We start from the raw sequence: 15,650 nt of genomic DNA, 5'->3' as shown, positions 1-15,650 counted from the left end.
TTGGCAGTCAGGCTTCACGTGCCTTACCTCGAAAGAGGAAATTTCCCACAATAAATGTGTTGTTTTTTTGGCCTTCTGAGACCGTTTTTATCTCTGCAAATCTGTGTTTTTTTAAAAAAAGTATTTACAACAACAAATTTTTTGTAAGCTGCTTTGGGAAGACTCTGGCAAGAAAAAAAACAGCATGTACATATGTTAGTATTATTCCTGCTGCTCAGGAATTGCCTCTTTCCCCTAAGCGAGCTTGACAGAGTGCTTTCTTCTACCTCTGAGATCTTGAAAGATCAGAACTAAAAGCTCCAGCATCGGGGAATCTATCATAAAAGGCCTGGATGAAGAACACTGCCTTAGATCTCCTTGATTGTGAACAGTTTGCACGTCATTTTGCTCATTTGGCAGTTTGCCAGCCCACTTAGTAAATTAAGAATTGAGGAGGAATCGCTCTCGGAACAGACTGTCGCACGGCCTAAATATGGGGATTATGTTTGCACATCTCTGCATCCCAAATTGAGCTTTGGGGCCTCTGCCCCACACCCCAATCATACACCTCCAAGACCAGGAGATTGTCTTATTCCAGATGTGCTCCTCTGCCCCAAAGCTTTGCTATTGTTTGAGTTTCTTCCTGGGTGCTCAGGAAGTTCTCTAGGGAACTGGGAGCCAAGTCCATCCAGTTTGACTTGGAAAGGTGAAATGCTGTCTCTGTGTGTGTCTACATAATCAGATGCTGGGAATTGTGATGGTTTGTGCTCCCTTGAATTCTTTGTTTCCCAAGTGCTCTGATGCTGTGCAGAGCAACCCCTCTCTCCAGCAGTTATCAGCCAGCATTTTAAAAATTCTTTAACCCCCTTTTTAAGCTAGCAGTGAACTGAGTGACCCATGACCAAGAACTGGAAATTCAGTGCCTCTCATTCAAGTTCTTTCCTTTCAGACTAGCAAGCTGTGACTTGCTGATGTTGACTCCTTTCCAGTTGACATAGATTGTTGCTTTTTCATTTTATTTCTTAAAAATTATATACTGCTTGATTGTAATAAAACCTCAAAGCGGTTGACAAAAAGACTTCCGTGGGCTTTGTTTTCGTTGCATAAGGGGACGGAATATCTGAACTATGATGTCTTAAATTCCTTCAGCGTTACATGTTTTGTTTTTTCCTTCTGTTTTTTTCCTTCTAAAGTTATTTCAATGCCCCTCCCTTGAGTTTCATAACATCCAGGTTGACGCGCAGTTAATAATATATAAAAGGACAACAGCACAAAGCAGTGCATCTGATGAAGTCCTACTCTGAGTAGATCCATTGGAATGGATAGAATAAATTAGTGATGTCTGTTAATTTCAAGGGGTCTAGCATTGGATAGAAGCCACAGATTGGGGGAGGGGATGAAGATCAGTGTTCAAAATTAGCCGGGCACTAGGAGCATTTTGCACCTAGCTATTGGCCACTTGCGACCAAGTGAAGATGCCCGGGTACCAGTATGGCACCTGACATCTCTGTAATCTAGAGATGCATGGCTTGGGATTGTTGGATCTGGACTGTTTTCACACACTAGCAGCACATCCTGTAGAATTCTATTGGTTTATTTTATCTGTACAATCAGAATACATTTCTGGAACCAAAAGGCTTTTTCTGAGCAGAAGCAGTCACCAGTAAGAAAAAGAGGCTGGAATAGGCCAATATATATATATGTGGACTGCCCCTGGATAAAGTGACTTTTATTCTTTAAGTTCTCAGTGTTCTTACCCTAGCTCAAGGTTGTCATCTGAACTAGCCAGATGTTTAACTGAATACAGTGGTACCTCGGGTTACATACGCTTCAGGTTACATACGCTTCAGGTTACAGACTCCGCTAACCCAGAAATAGTGCTTCAGGTTAAGAACTTTGCTTCAGGATGAGAACAGAAATCAGGCTCCGGCGGTGCAGCAGTAGCAGGAGGCCCCATTAGCTAAAGTGGTGCTTCAGGTTAAGAACAGTTTCAGGTTAAGTACGGACCTCCGGAACGAATTAAGTACTTAACCCGAGGTACCACTGTACACACACACACACACACACGTATGTATGTATGTACACACACAAACATATATATTCACATGACCAACCATCTTCATATTTATTTTATTTATTTAATACAATTTATACACCGCTTAACTGTAAACAAAAACCACAGAGTGGTTTACGAAAAAGATAATAAACCTATCAACAATTTTCTTGTCCTTGCAGTTTGTTTTAGATTCTTTTTAATAATGATTTTTAAAACTTTTGTGACCTTCCTCTTGGGGGAACGGTGTGTGAGAAATAAAATTAATTGCAGTAACATTTATTTTAAATACAGTGGTACCTCAGGTTAAGTACTTAATTCGTTCCGGAGGTCCGTTCTTAACTTGAAACTGTTCTTAACCTGAAGCACCACTTTAGCTAACAGTGGCCTCCTGCTGCTGCCGCGCCGCCGGAGCATGATTTCTGTTCTCATCCTGAAGCAAAGTTCTTAACCTGAAGCACTATTTCTGGGTTAGCGGAGTCTGTAACCTGGAGCGTCTGTAACCTGAAGCGTCTGTAACCTGAAGTACCACTGTATTCATGTTGCCTTCCTATCCACATATGCAGCTAACCCAGCCATTTACAAACCCAGCAATCCAAATGGCAAGGGTTTGGTAACCAACTGTGGAAGGACAGGACCATGAAAATACCTTGCCTTTTCATCTAGGGACGAGGCTTTACCTGAGGCCTGGTAGCTGATTCCTCTGACTGGCTCACTGACATGCCTGTTCTTTTTTTGCCCCCTCAGCTCACCCCGTCCTCCTCATCTTTGCGACTCGGGCGCATGAGCTACGTGGACCTCGACGACGAACATGAACCAGTAAGTGAGCATTGCAGAGGGGGAGCCAAGAGGCCGCTGGGTAGCACTCAGAAACTGCCTCAGAGGGGACATTTCGGGCACCCTCTAGAGCAGCATTTCTCAACCTGTGGGTCCCCAGATGTTGTTGAACTACAACTCCCATCACCCCTAGCTAGCAAGGCCAGAGCTCGGGGATGATGGGAGTTGTAGTCCAACAACATCTGGGGACCCACAGGTTGAGAACCGCTGCTCTAGAGCATGGGTAGGCAAACTAAGGCCCAGGGGCTGGATCCAGCCCAATCGCCTTCTAAATCCAGCCTGCGGACGGTCCAGGAATCAGCGTGTTTTTACATGAGTAGAATGTGTCCTTTTATTTAAAATGCATCTCTGGGTTATTTGTGGGGCATAGGAATTCGTTCTTTTTCTTCTTCAAAATATAGTCCGGCCCCCTACAAGGTGTGAGGGACAGTGGGCTGGCCCCTGCTGAAAAAGTTTGCTGACCCCTGCTCTAGAGAAGGGAGAAACTTTTTGTTGAGCCCGAGGGCCACAATCCTTCCTGGACAACTTCCCGAGGACTGCATGCCGCTGGTGGGCAGGGCCAGAAGCAAAAATAGGCGGGGCAGCGCATGCAATTTTTCCTATTTATGCACTAGGATAGTTTCTCTTCTCTCACACCAAGGTTCACATGGAGAGGCCTGGAGGGCCAAATTTGGCCCCCGGCCCTGAGCTTGTCCTTCCAAGTTGGGGGCTGATAAGACAACCCCCACCCCACCCTGGTGCCCTTCAGATGTTCTGGACTACGGTTCCCATCTGCCGCAGGCTCCAGAACATCCGGAGCTCACCAAGTTTGAGAAGGCTGCACCTCAGCCCTGAAACCTAAGGCCTAGCCAGGTATTTAGAACACTGAGGTGTTTTGAGGTCTGTTGCTGGTTTCCATTTTTCAAATGTTTTAATTGCTTTTACAAATGATCTCACTGCTTTTATTATTTTCGCAAGCCCCTTTGAGGTTTCCTATGATCAGGCGGTGTGTTGTTTTCGTGAAATAAAAAAAATAAAACGAGCCCAGTTTTTGATAGGCGGCGTTAAGAATCGTGACGATTGTGTCTTGCAGGAAATGGATCCGCCTCGGGCGCACCCTAACGAGATCCCACACAGCGAGAAAGTCCTCTCTCTCAAGTACGAGGTGGGCACCCAGCTTAAGGTTCCAACTGGAAAGGAACTGGCATGCGATGGTGGGAACGTTTGTTATAACCCGGGAGATCTACCCACCACCCGGGAGAGCTATCCAGCAGATTTTGTAAACAATAAACCCACAAAAGTTATGGAGAGGTCTGCTCCTTCTTGTTTGCTTATTTTGCACAGAGATGTGGAGCCTGTAACCCTCTGGATGTATGCGAATCTTGTTAACTAATAATTCAACTGGTTAAACCATGGGTAGGCAAACTAAGGCCCGGGGACAGGATCCGGCCCAGTCACCTTCTAAATCTGTCCCATGGACAGTCCAGGAATCAGCATGTTTTTACATGAGTAGAATGTGTGCTTTTATTTAAAATGCATCTCTGGGTTATTTGTGGAGCATAGGAATTCGTTCTTTTTTTTTCTTCCAAAATATAGTCCGGCCCCCCACAAGGTCTGAAGGACAGTGGACTGGCCCCCTGCTGAAAAAGTTTGCTGACCCCTGGGTTAAACTAATAAAAAGCTACAGCATTTGGTTGTTTTTCTGTCCTGGGCAAGGAAGAAGGGGCTTCAGTTCTTTTCAGTGCAGGGCACAAGAGAGGTAAAGAACTTTCTGTCCTTCCTCTACTGATTCGCCCTCCATGGAATTCCTGTTCGCCTATGGCGATCAGGCGACTACCACTTGAATACAAGGCTGCATGAGGGCATTGATGGGATGGTGCAATCTTGGAAAGGGCTGCTTTTAGTAAGTTTTGAGGCAAAGTGAGCCTTTCCCGAGCAGGCTGCATTCCCCTGGCTTCCTGTTTCTGTTTTCTCACTTCCCTTCTCTCTCTTTTTTTGCTGGTTAAGAGCTTGGACTATGACAACTGTGAGAACCAGCTGTTCTTGGATGAAGAGAAGAGGATCAAACATACGGTCAGTCCATCTCCAGGGCTGAAGGATTGCTGGGGTGTTCCTCCTGCAAAATCTCAGATCTGGTTATGTGTACGCCTCCCTCCCCACATACAAAAGTCCACATTTTAAAAATACAGCGGAACCTAATCTGTTGTTGTTGCTGTGCAATATCCAGCTGCATTCTACTCAGAGTAGACACAATGAAAATAATGTAATATCCCTTGATTTCTACTCCATATGACTCATGTTTGACACAGTCCAGTATTATTTAGTCAGCTTATTAGTCTCTTGCTACATAGAGAGCCTCTAAGTGACTTACAAAACTTTTTAAAGCATCATGTAAAATCAGGAAGAAAGAGCGATGCATTGCAATAAAAACCATGCAAAAATCCACAGAAAATGTCAGTAATGGAAGCCATCATCCAGCTACATAATAACTTCTATAAAAGTTATTTTAAGCATTTTTTTCAATTCTTTATATATCATTTCCCAGAATGCTTTTTATTACCTTACAAGACCACCACATATGATAAAAGCTGCCTTCTTTTTCTTTACATTTCCAGCAGATATTTGTACCTGTCTTATACATTTTTGCTAGCTTACTGGGAGTCAAACACCAACGGTATTTATCATTTTCATATAATTTTCTTTCCAACGCACAGCACCAACCAAAAATTTCAAATCTGTTTCCCATAGCCTTTCCTAAGATGAAAGTCGAATATTATGCCCCAGATAGAGAGGTGATTTATATTAGGCCACTCATAAATTGAATAGTGTCAGTAAGAAGCAGCATAATAAGGCAGACCCCTCTGATTGCAACTTCTTCTAACGCAGGCTTTCCGGACGGTGGAGATTCGTCGGTGGGTCATCTGCGCCATGATCGGGATCCTCACCGGCCTCGTTGCTTGCTTCATCGACATTGTGGTGGAATACATTGCTGGGCTGAAATACAAAGTGGTGAAGGGCAGTATCCTTTGAGTGCAGGGCTGTCGCGGAACATATGTACGGTGGGCATGCTCCCGAGGGGAGGGTGCCCTCCCAGGCACGGGATAGCCGCTCGGGAGCGGCCGTGCACCCTGCAGCCGGGGGCAGAGCGAGCCGTTCGTGGGGGTGGAGCGAGCCCCCCATGGTGGACACCCACGGTGCACCGCCCACCCACCCAAGCCTCCCCCAAGCTGTCAGAACAAAGGGGGAAGGGGGTTATGCTGCCGGCAAAGTGGCGCAGCTCTGCCCCCTTACCCCGAGGGCTTGGGGCAGGCTTGGGAGTTGCGGGCAGACAGTGCGCCAAATGTCACCCCCCCAGTGAGGGCACCCAGGGCGGTCCGCCCCCGTGCCCTCCTTCCTACATCCCTGGCACAAGGCGTTTTGCTGCCTGCAGGCGAAGGACAGGAGGACTCCTTTGCCATGTGCTGCGAATGAAAGCTAGTGGAATCAGACAGAATTGTGTCGTCCGCCATCCCTGATGGCGGCAGAATAGCTTGGATGGCCAGCATGGGGCTGATGGGAGTTGGAGTTCAGAATATCTGCAGTGTACCAGGTGGACGTAGGTGAAAAAGTATAAAACATATTTCCGTACTAACATGACTGTATCAAGCTGAGGCCTGCCTTTTACACCAGGGCTGGGCGATGTTAGATTTTTCAACAGTGTGCTGTATGTCACCAGCCAGACGTGCGGTTTGGCGATACACCACGATGTTGAAACAAGCTTCATTGGCCCCAGCCGGCTAGACCGGGCTTCCTCAAACTCGGCCCTCCAGATGTTTTTTGGCCTACAACTCCCATGATCCCTAGCTAGCAGGACTAGTGGTCAGGGATGATGGGAATTGTAGTCTCAAAACATCTGGAGGGCCAAGTTTGAGGAAGCCTGGGCTAGACACAGGGTGAAACGGCCGCTGCTCTTGCCGCCGGACCTGGGGCCCTTTCACCTCAGCTCCTCGCAGGCTAGGACCAATGTAGTTGGCCCTGGCCGCTGCTCAGCTGGGGGGCGGGAGGGGTCCCCCCACTTCAGCTGAGTGAGCCCTGAAACCTCAGCAACATCGGGGTTCGCTCAGTTGTGGCGTAGAAGAAACTCCCCCCATCCCATCAGATGGGATGGGGGGAGACTTCTTCCAGCCCCCAATCTGAGCGATCTGACACCACAGCAGCATCAGGCTTCGTGCAGCTGGGGCATAGAAGAAGCCTCCCACCCACCCCTGCTGAGCGATTGGGGTCGCTCAGATGGGGGGGCAGTTTCACGGAGCCCCCACCCCACTGCCGGCTTGGGCAAGCCAGTGCCAGACTGGGGGCTCTGTTAAATGCTTGGCAGAAAGGAGCAGCAATCGGGGCCTATCAGCCGAGCAATGTGATGATGATGATGATGATGATGATGATGATAACGACAACAACAACAACAACAACAACAACAACAACAACAATAATAATAATTTTTGAAGACAGGAGTGCCTGGCGTGCTCTGGTCCATGGGGTCACGAAGAGTCGGACACGAATAAATGACTAAACAACAACAACAATAGTTTTTATTTATACCCCGCCCTCCCCAGCCAAGACCGGGCTCAGGGCGGCTAACACCAGGTATAAAAACAATTAAAATACAACTTAAAAACAAGATTAAAATACGTTAAAATGCAGCCTCATTTCAGTAAACTCAAATCAAAAACTTTTGGGGGGATGAAAACGTCAAATCTTCACCAAGGACAACTATCCAGACTGGTCCTACGTGGGCCAGAAAAAAGCCAGGGAAGTCCCCAAATAGGATGGAGGGACCGATGCAGCTTGTTTCTCCCTCTGCTCCGTATGAGGAGCAGACCGTGATACATATTTCACTCAGCAGTATATCGCTGGTGAAACCGCCGTTTTTCCAAATCCCCTTGCTAGCAGCATCTCCTGGATGAAGCTGCGCTGCTGGCAGAGGGACTCAGGAGCACAACGGTTTCATCACCGATAAACCGCTGAATGAAACCAACATCGCCATCTGCTCCTCGTACCGGTCCTGGGCGATATGTTGATATATCGCCCATGCCTGTTTTACACACATCCTGCCCTCTCCCCAAATCCATGGCCAGATATTATTTTCCCCTTTTAACCTGCTTTCCTCAGATATTGACAAATTCACCAAGACAGGCGGCTTGTCCTTCTCTCTGCTGCTCTGGGCCACTCTGAACGCGAGCATTGTGATGGTCGGGGCCGTTATCGTTGCTTTTATTGAGGTAAGGCCTCCGCCCGGGTCTCTCGCCCGCGCCGCCATTTTGCAATTCGCGCCTTGGCAAAGGGTGATGCTCCCAATGAGTTTCATGATCCCGTTGCTGCCTCGCCTTTCCTCCCAAGGAGCCATACGCGCTTTAAACACCCCATTTTAACTCTCACAACCACCTTGTGAGGCAGCTAATACTGCAAGAGGCGGTGACTGGCCCAAGGTCACCCAGGGAGCTTTGCAGCTGAGGGGAGGATTCGAACCCCGGTCTCCCAGGTCCTAGTTCGGCATCCAAACCGTGACGCCACACTGCCTCTTACAATTTGCATGTGGAGGGCAATATGTAGCGACTGCCCAGTCTCGGAGCTGTTCGAATGACAGAAATACACCCAAGCAAACTTATTTTCTCTGTTGTTGCTTTTCTTGTAGCCTGTGGCAGCTGGTAGTGGAATACCTCAGATCAAGTGCTACCTCAATGGAGTTAAGATCCCTCACGTGGTCCGGCTGAAGGTGAGAGAGGTTGTGCCTGGCAATTTTCAGAGTGTCTCTCCTTTCCCCTGATCCACCTGAGACTTTTATGAGGGAAAGTTGCCCCTCCGCTTCCTTAGTGAGAACAGTGTGTGTGTGTGTGTGTGTGTGTGTGTGTGTGTGTGTGTGTGTGATGTTGCTAGATGTGTCTGCCTCCATTATGGGATCTGCTGCTTTTCACCTAGGGCCCTATTCGCACTATGCATTTGCACTATGCCTGCTGCTTTAAACAACTATGGCTTCCCCCAAAGGATTCTGGGAAGTGTGTTTTGTTAAGAGTGCCAAGAGTTGCTAGGAGAGGCCTTTTCTCCCTCACAGAACTACAGTTCCCGAGCGGTTTTAGAGTCAGTCCCTCTTGCCAGGGAGCTCTGGGAATTGTAGCTCTGTGAGGGCAATAAGGATCAGCGAACTAGTTCACTTGTCTTTGGTGACAAAGATCGGAGTAGTTCTCTCGCCTCACTTCCTTTGGAACGAGAGTCCGTGTTTTGGTTCGGCGCCTGTTTCTTTTCTGGCGAGATCTTTGAAGGTTAAACGTGGACTCCTCTCTTGCGTCAGCTCAGCGCTTTGCGGCTGAGGGAACTGAGCATAGGAGCCCAAAGTTCAGTCCAGAATGGGAACTTTAAAATAATAATAATAATAATAATAATAATAATAATAATAATAATAATAAAAATAATAATAAAAAATCTCCTTTCTTTGTAGACGCTGGTGGTTAAAGTCTGTGGTGTGATTTTCTCTGTGGTCGGAGGCCTGGCGGTTGGAAAGGTAACTGAGGAGAGGAAGCAGAAACTTCACCCCCAAAGGCATCTGCTACTGTCTTTCCTACCTAACAATGCCACCTCCCGGCTATTTTGCATTGCATCCTGGGAAGGTTTCTGCTTGGCAGCCATTGCTCTCAATGGCGCTTCTTTGTTAGCCTTTGCCCTTGCCATTTGTTATTGGCCTGTACCCAACTGCCGCCTCAGGATCATGGGGAACGAGTCGTGCTTCGTGGCTTTGACAACGGGAAGAAAAGAAAAGAAAACTTTGCCTCAGGCAGCTTGTTTTGCTGCGATCAGAATCGGTGTTTAGGGAGATGTTGCGCCAACATAAGAACCTGCCAAGTCAGGCCAATAGCTCATCTGCTATAATAATAATAATAAATGTTTATTTATACCCCGCCCTTCCTGGTTCAGAAAACCGGGCTCAGGGCGGCTAACAACAAATTTAAAACACTTAATTGATGCAACTAAAACAGCATAAAATACAGTATAAAACGTGAATAACAATAAATTCAAAACTCAATTTAACATAATATAAAAAAACAAATCAAATAAAACCTACATATAGCAACAGTGTTTTGTGTTGTGTAGGCTCCTATGATGTAAGTAATGCCCCCCGCCTCCCAGCCTGCTCCCTAAAATACCACTGGTTTGCTCATTTCTATATATAGGGTGCCTACATTCTGCATGGACTGGTTGCAGGGCAACATGTACAAGTGGCTTTAGATACCTATTAGGTCCACAAATTACCATATAGCATATATTCAACACTAAAAAACAGCAACAATTTTTTGTTGTCAAAGGACAGCTGGACATATAAAGGGCCCATTACCTTCAGTAGCTTAGGGCCTCATCAAACCTAAATCCTGCCCTGCTTGGAGCACAGTCTTGCAAGCCAGCTTCTACCTCCCTCTCAATTCTGCTTCTCTTGGTTTCAGGAAGGGCCGATGATTCACTCTGGAGCTGTCATCGCAGCTGGCATATCTCAAGGACGGTCAACTTCTCTGAAGAGAGACTTCAAGGTTCGTTTCCTACAAGTGGGTTGCTTGCGCTGGGTTTCCAGCCCCCGCAGGCCAGGACCTCCTCACTGAGTGGCGGCTGCCGCTGTCTCTCATAGCCCCGATCCTGGTAACAGATGTTGGAGATGCCAGGGGGCAGGTATGAGGCCTGCCTCTCTCCCTCTTCTCAAGCTTAAAGCATTTGCACCCCACCCGTTAACCAAATGGGCATACCCAGGTTGCAGAACCTTCGTCGCAGAAGAGTCTCTGCCCTCTAGCATGAAACTGCATAAACAGACATAGCATGCGAGGAAAAAGGGGTGGGGAGGGAAGAGGGGAGTAGCAAGTTCAGACACCCGATTTTAACATTATAGGACTTTCGGCAGAGTTGCCTTGTTCTGGCTGTGCAGATGCTGACTGCCTGGGAGAGCAACCAGGCCAACACAGGCCTCCCATCAGATCTGTGAGCAGAGCAAGTGACATTGTCTGGACCAAGAGGAAGGCAGTTGTCGCTGCCACACTCATTTCCTTGGACAGCTGACTTTTTCTCAAAAAAATATTTTTCCTTTAATTTTTACCAACAACCAATACCCAAACAGTGAAACCCCCCAGGTGGCTGATACATTTGAGTGTACATAATCAATAATAACATATTCAGATCAATCATATGTACAATTCTATATACATTAACACTCCTCGTGCCACAAGGTTTTTTTTAACTTTTAACTGCCCCAAATTGTTCAAACCTACCCAAATAATTCAATATCTTCTCAAACCAATCCTCCTCTTTCTCACTGACCTTAAACCCTTTCTGTGTATCTTCACAGTTAGATATTCTAAAACTATAATATTATTCAATTTTTTTCCTCCTTTGGTTCACCCCAAGCTCTTCTGCATTTTTCCAATTGCTCACTATAACCTGTCTGGCTGCAGTTACCATCAATTTTACCCATTTACATTCCTCTTTTGTTTTTAACTCGGTTCTACTCAGGCTAATAAGAACCATTAATTTAGATATTTCCACCTTCCTACTCACAATTTCCGATATTTCTATACCAATCTGTTTCCAAAATCCATTAGCTAACGGACAGTCCCACCACATATGACTGTACATTCCCATCACTCCCCATTTCCTCAGCTGACCTAATGGCCGTTGGAACCCTTGCAGGAAGGGATTTGAGGCAGTTGCCCTCCTCCCTCACCAAAGTTGCTTCGCAGTCCTGGGCTGTCTTGGCAAGCTAGCATCCTGCACAGTACACAAAGGAAGCCGCTGGTGGTCTTTGTGATGGGCTCATTCATTTGGGGGGGGGGCATTGCTTGAGTTACTTAGGGGTTGCAGAACATCCAGGGCTTTTTGCACTCGTGTGTGTTAAGAGACCCATTCCCAAGTTCTAATCCATTCCGGGGCTGTGTTTGCTTTTTAGATCTTTGAATATTTCCGGAGGGACACAGAGAAGCGGGATTTCGTCTCCGCCGGAGCTGCTGCTGGCGTCTCGGCTGCCTTTGGGGCTCCTGTCGGTAAAGCGCCTTTTCTTTCCCACGGGCAGAACTCGAGAGGCGTTTGCTGCACTTCATTAGTATTATTGATGACAATTAGCATCATTGTTATTCCTGTTACTGGTTGCTTTGTCCAAGCGTCTCAGAGCGTCTGTGTCTTCTGGCAAAACTGTTTACTGCAATCCATTATGAGCCATGGTGATAACTGTGGTGATAATTATGCTAATACTAGAGATGGTCATGATATTAATACAGTAAGCATGCAGCTTTCTCTTGCTTTACTTGTGCAACTGCAACCTTATGTGGGCGGGGGAAATGAATAAATAAATGGAGAGCCAGGGGAACTCTAGGACTCTGCCAGAGCCTCGCGCCTCCTTCCCAAAGCCCAGCGCCTCATTATCTAGGTTTAAGAAGGCACCCCGCTCCGATTGCACAGCCATAAATTGTTGTTGTCATTGTTGTTGTTAATTGTATGCTGCCCTATACCTGCAGATCTCGGGGTGGTACACACAATAAAATGTCAAGATAAAAACCACAAAATACACAATAAATATAATAATAGAAACAACCAATACAGTGGTACCTCTCGTTGCGAACGGGATCCGTTCCGGAGGCCCGTTCAAAATCTGAAAAGAATGCAACCCGCGTCTGTGCACGCGCGGGTCACAATCGCCACTTCTGCACATGCGCGTGACGTCACTTTGTGCGTCTGCGCATGTGTGAGCGGCAAAACCCGGAAGTAACCCTTTCTGGTACTTTCGGGTCGCCACAGGACGCAACCTGAAACCCTGCAGCCTGAAGCAAATGTAACATGAGGTATGACTGTAATCCATTTAAAAGGGCATTAGATGTCGATCAGCCAAAGGCCTGGTTAAAGAGCAACGTTTTCGTGGGGTGCCTAAAGGTGCACAATGAAGGCGCCAGACAGAACTCCCTGGGGAGAGCGTTCCTCAGATGGGGAACCACTGCAAAAAAGGCCCATTCTGAATCCGCGCCTGGTGTTCTTACCTTGAGCCACTCAGCTCCTGCCTCTGGGCGGACAAGCCCAGTCTCACTGGCTCTGCCTTTCCCTTCCACCAGGTGGTGTCCTGTTCAGCTTGGAGGAAGGCGCTTCCTTTTGGAACCAGTTCCTGACCTGGAGGATTGTGAGTCTGGGGGGTTGGGAGAGCTTTCCGAGTGTGGCAGGGAGTGGGGATTGCAAGTCGAGTCCTTGGCGGACAGACCGACTCTGGGCATGCTCCTCACTGCTCCCCCCCCCCTCTCTCTATGCAGTTCTTTGCCTCCATGATCTCCACCTTCACCCTGAACTCCATCCTGAGCATTTACAAAGGGAATCCCTGGGACCTGTCCAGCCCCGGACTCATCAACTTCGGCCGGTTTGACTCTGAGGTAAAAGGCAACACCCGTTCGAAGCTTTGCTTCTGCTGCCACCTCCTCTGGCCTCCACACACGAATTCTCTACGTAACCAGAGAAGGAGTGGAGAGGATGATGATGATAATGATAATAATATTAATAATAATATTAATAATAATAATAATAATAATAATAATAATAATAATAATAATAATAATAATTTATTATTTATACCCCGCCTATCTGGCTGGGTTTCCCCAGCCACTCTGGGCTGCTTTCAACAGAATATTGAAATACAATAATCTATTAAACATTAAAAGCTTCCCTAAACAGGGCTGCCTTCAGATGTCTTCTAAAAGTCTGGTAGTTGTTTTTCTCTTTGACATCTGGTGGGAGGGTGTTCCACAGGGCGGGTGCCACTACTGAGAAGGCCCTCTGCCTGGTTCCCTGTAAGAAGTCGAAATGAGGGATACAAATGTAAAGGAAGATTATTGTTGTTAAGTTGAAAATATGGGGTATTGTCCCCTTCCTGAAACTCTGGAGAGCTGCTGCCAGTCAGTGTAGGCTAAGTGGCACCAATGGGCTTGCATCAGTGTAAGGCAGCTTCCTATGTTCCCAATAGCTCATTTGGTAGAGCACAGGACTCTTAACCTCAGGGTCGTGGGTTTGAGTCCCATCCTCTGGCAAAAAGATTCTTGCATTGCAGGGGGTTGGTCTAGATGACCCTTGGGGTCCCTTCCAGGTCTACGATTCTATGATACATATTGTGAAAACATGGTGGTGCAGTAGAAGGCAGTCCCGTCCTTGAGCTGCCTTACTGCTGCCACAGTTTCCGGAGCTCACACCTGCTTGCTTTCTTCCTTTTGCAGAAGATGGGGTACACTTTTCAAGAAATCCCAATCTTCATATTCATGGGAGTGGTGGGTAAGCGCCCCTATTTAAGCAATATGATAATGTGACTTCCCTGTTTGTGCATGTGGATCCCTTCCGCAGAGGTTGGGGGAGTGTGCATGTGGGTCCCCCCCCCCCTTTTAAAAAAAGAAATAAGTTCACCAGTAATGCATGCAGCAGCAAATCTGTCATGGTCAACAGCTAGAAAGGAGCTGTGTCTGTTATCAGCCCAAAGGCCATTTTGGGGCATGCAGTCCTTTCTCTGTGCCTGCCTTTTCACAGGGCAAAACTCCTCTGTGCTCTGTTGACTCCACAATCCTCTGCATTTCTGCAGAGATTCCAGCATCTGGCAAAGAACTTAATTCCTTAATACCTCGGCCCCTGCACACAATAAAGAACTTTCCTCTGTGGAACTGGGGGGATTTCCTGGCTTACTGTGAGCCCCAGAGAAGGGGAGATGGAGGGGGAAAGCCATGATCCTATGTCTGAGGTGGGGGTAGGTTTTTCCTGATCTAACAGCAGAGTGGAAATGTAGAGGATATCCTTTGCAAAACTGTTCTCCACCTTGCCTTCATCCCAGTCAGATGCATCATTTTTACAGCTGCCCCAAAGAGAGAGTTATGGGATTTCTGCAACCTACACTGCTAATTTCCTCCGCTCTGATTTGTGTGGTTTTGAGCGGCTGGTTCTTTGCTCTGACTCTGTCAAGACCTATTGTCAGGTGTTTTTCTTCCTCCTGGCTGCAGGTGGAGTTCTTGGAGCCATGTTCAATGCCTTGAACTACTGGCTGACGATGTTCCGAATCAGGTAAAAACCCTGGCAGAAGGTAACCCGGAATATAACAAGCAGCAAACTTCAGACCCAGGGCAAGGACTGGAGTAAAACCTATTGCAGAATGGCTCAAGCCAACTGCTGCACACACAACAATGGGTGCCTCTTTAAAAGGCTTTGCATTTCAGCTTTTGACAGCGCCGGGCCCTTCCTTTTGAAACATGGTTCAGAGCTTAGCTCCATTCACAGGCGTCGCTGAGCTGAGCCACCCAGAATTTGGCTGAACCAGCGTTTCAGAGCCTGCTTCACATTCCTGCCTGGATGTTTGTTTGAGCCGGAAACCAGCGATAGTACTTTCGTTTGTGGTGTTCTTTTTTTTATAAAGTCTGGCACACTTCTGCCTTTGTCAGGCCTCTGCTTATTTCCCCAGATGGCTTCCCTTTTGGGGCGAGGGTTGCTTTTATGGGAGCAAATGAGCTCAGCTCTGCAGCCGCCCACCTGGCTGGAAAGCAACCATGTCTGGAGAAAGGCCATCTTAATTTTTAGCTAAAGGAAATAACCGAAGTGCCTGGGCAGGAACTCCTTTTTAGGACTTACAGTTCTGGGACTGTGTGGGGTGTGTTTGTGTGTGTGTGTGTGTACCTGTTGGAAACAGATGGAATGAATCACAGGCTGCCACTCATCTCCTTAACTCAGTTTTTTATTATTACATTTGCCTCTCACCTCTTCTCCAAGGAGCTCAAGGTGAGGTGCACACACC

General features: G+C 47.2%; 1 protein-coding gene across 1 annotated transcript in view; it reads left to right on the top strand.

Annotated features, from left to right (window-relative positions):
* The window catches only part of CLCN7 (chloride voltage-gated channel 7), a 36,204-nt gene that overhangs the window by 2,910 nt on the left and 17,644 nt on the right, over positions 1-15,650 (top strand). The window contains exons 2-14 of the mRNA XM_053365973.1: positions 2,780-2,851; positions 3,942-4,013; positions 4,856-4,921; positions 5,735-5,867; positions 7,997-8,106; positions 8,520-8,600; positions 9,321-9,383; positions 10,318-10,401; positions 11,802-11,895; positions 12,955-13,019; positions 13,147-13,263; positions 14,098-14,152; positions 14,866-14,926. Coding sequence (XP_053221948.1) covers positions 2,780-2,851; positions 3,942-4,013; positions 4,856-4,921; positions 5,735-5,867; positions 7,997-8,106; positions 8,520-8,600; positions 9,321-9,383; positions 10,318-10,401; positions 11,802-11,895; positions 12,955-13,019; positions 13,147-13,263; positions 14,098-14,152; positions 14,866-14,926 — 1,073 coding nt within the window. The remainder of the gene's footprint in view (positions 1-2,779; positions 2,852-3,941; positions 4,014-4,855; positions 4,922-5,734; positions 5,868-7,996; positions 8,107-8,519; positions 8,601-9,320; positions 9,384-10,317; positions 10,402-11,801; positions 11,896-12,954; positions 13,020-13,146; positions 13,264-14,097; positions 14,153-14,865; positions 14,927-15,650) is intronic.

Source organism: Podarcis raffonei, chromosome 14 (assembly GCF_027172205.1).
Source record: "Podarcis raffonei isolate rPodRaf1 chromosome 14, rPodRaf1.pri, whole genome shotgun sequence".
Lineage (NCBI taxonomy): Eukaryota > Metazoa > Chordata > Lepidosauria > Squamata > Lacertidae > Podarcis > Podarcis raffonei.
The sequence above is the reverse complement of the archived record's forward strand: the minus strand, read 5'-3'. Positions and strand labels throughout refer to the sequence as shown.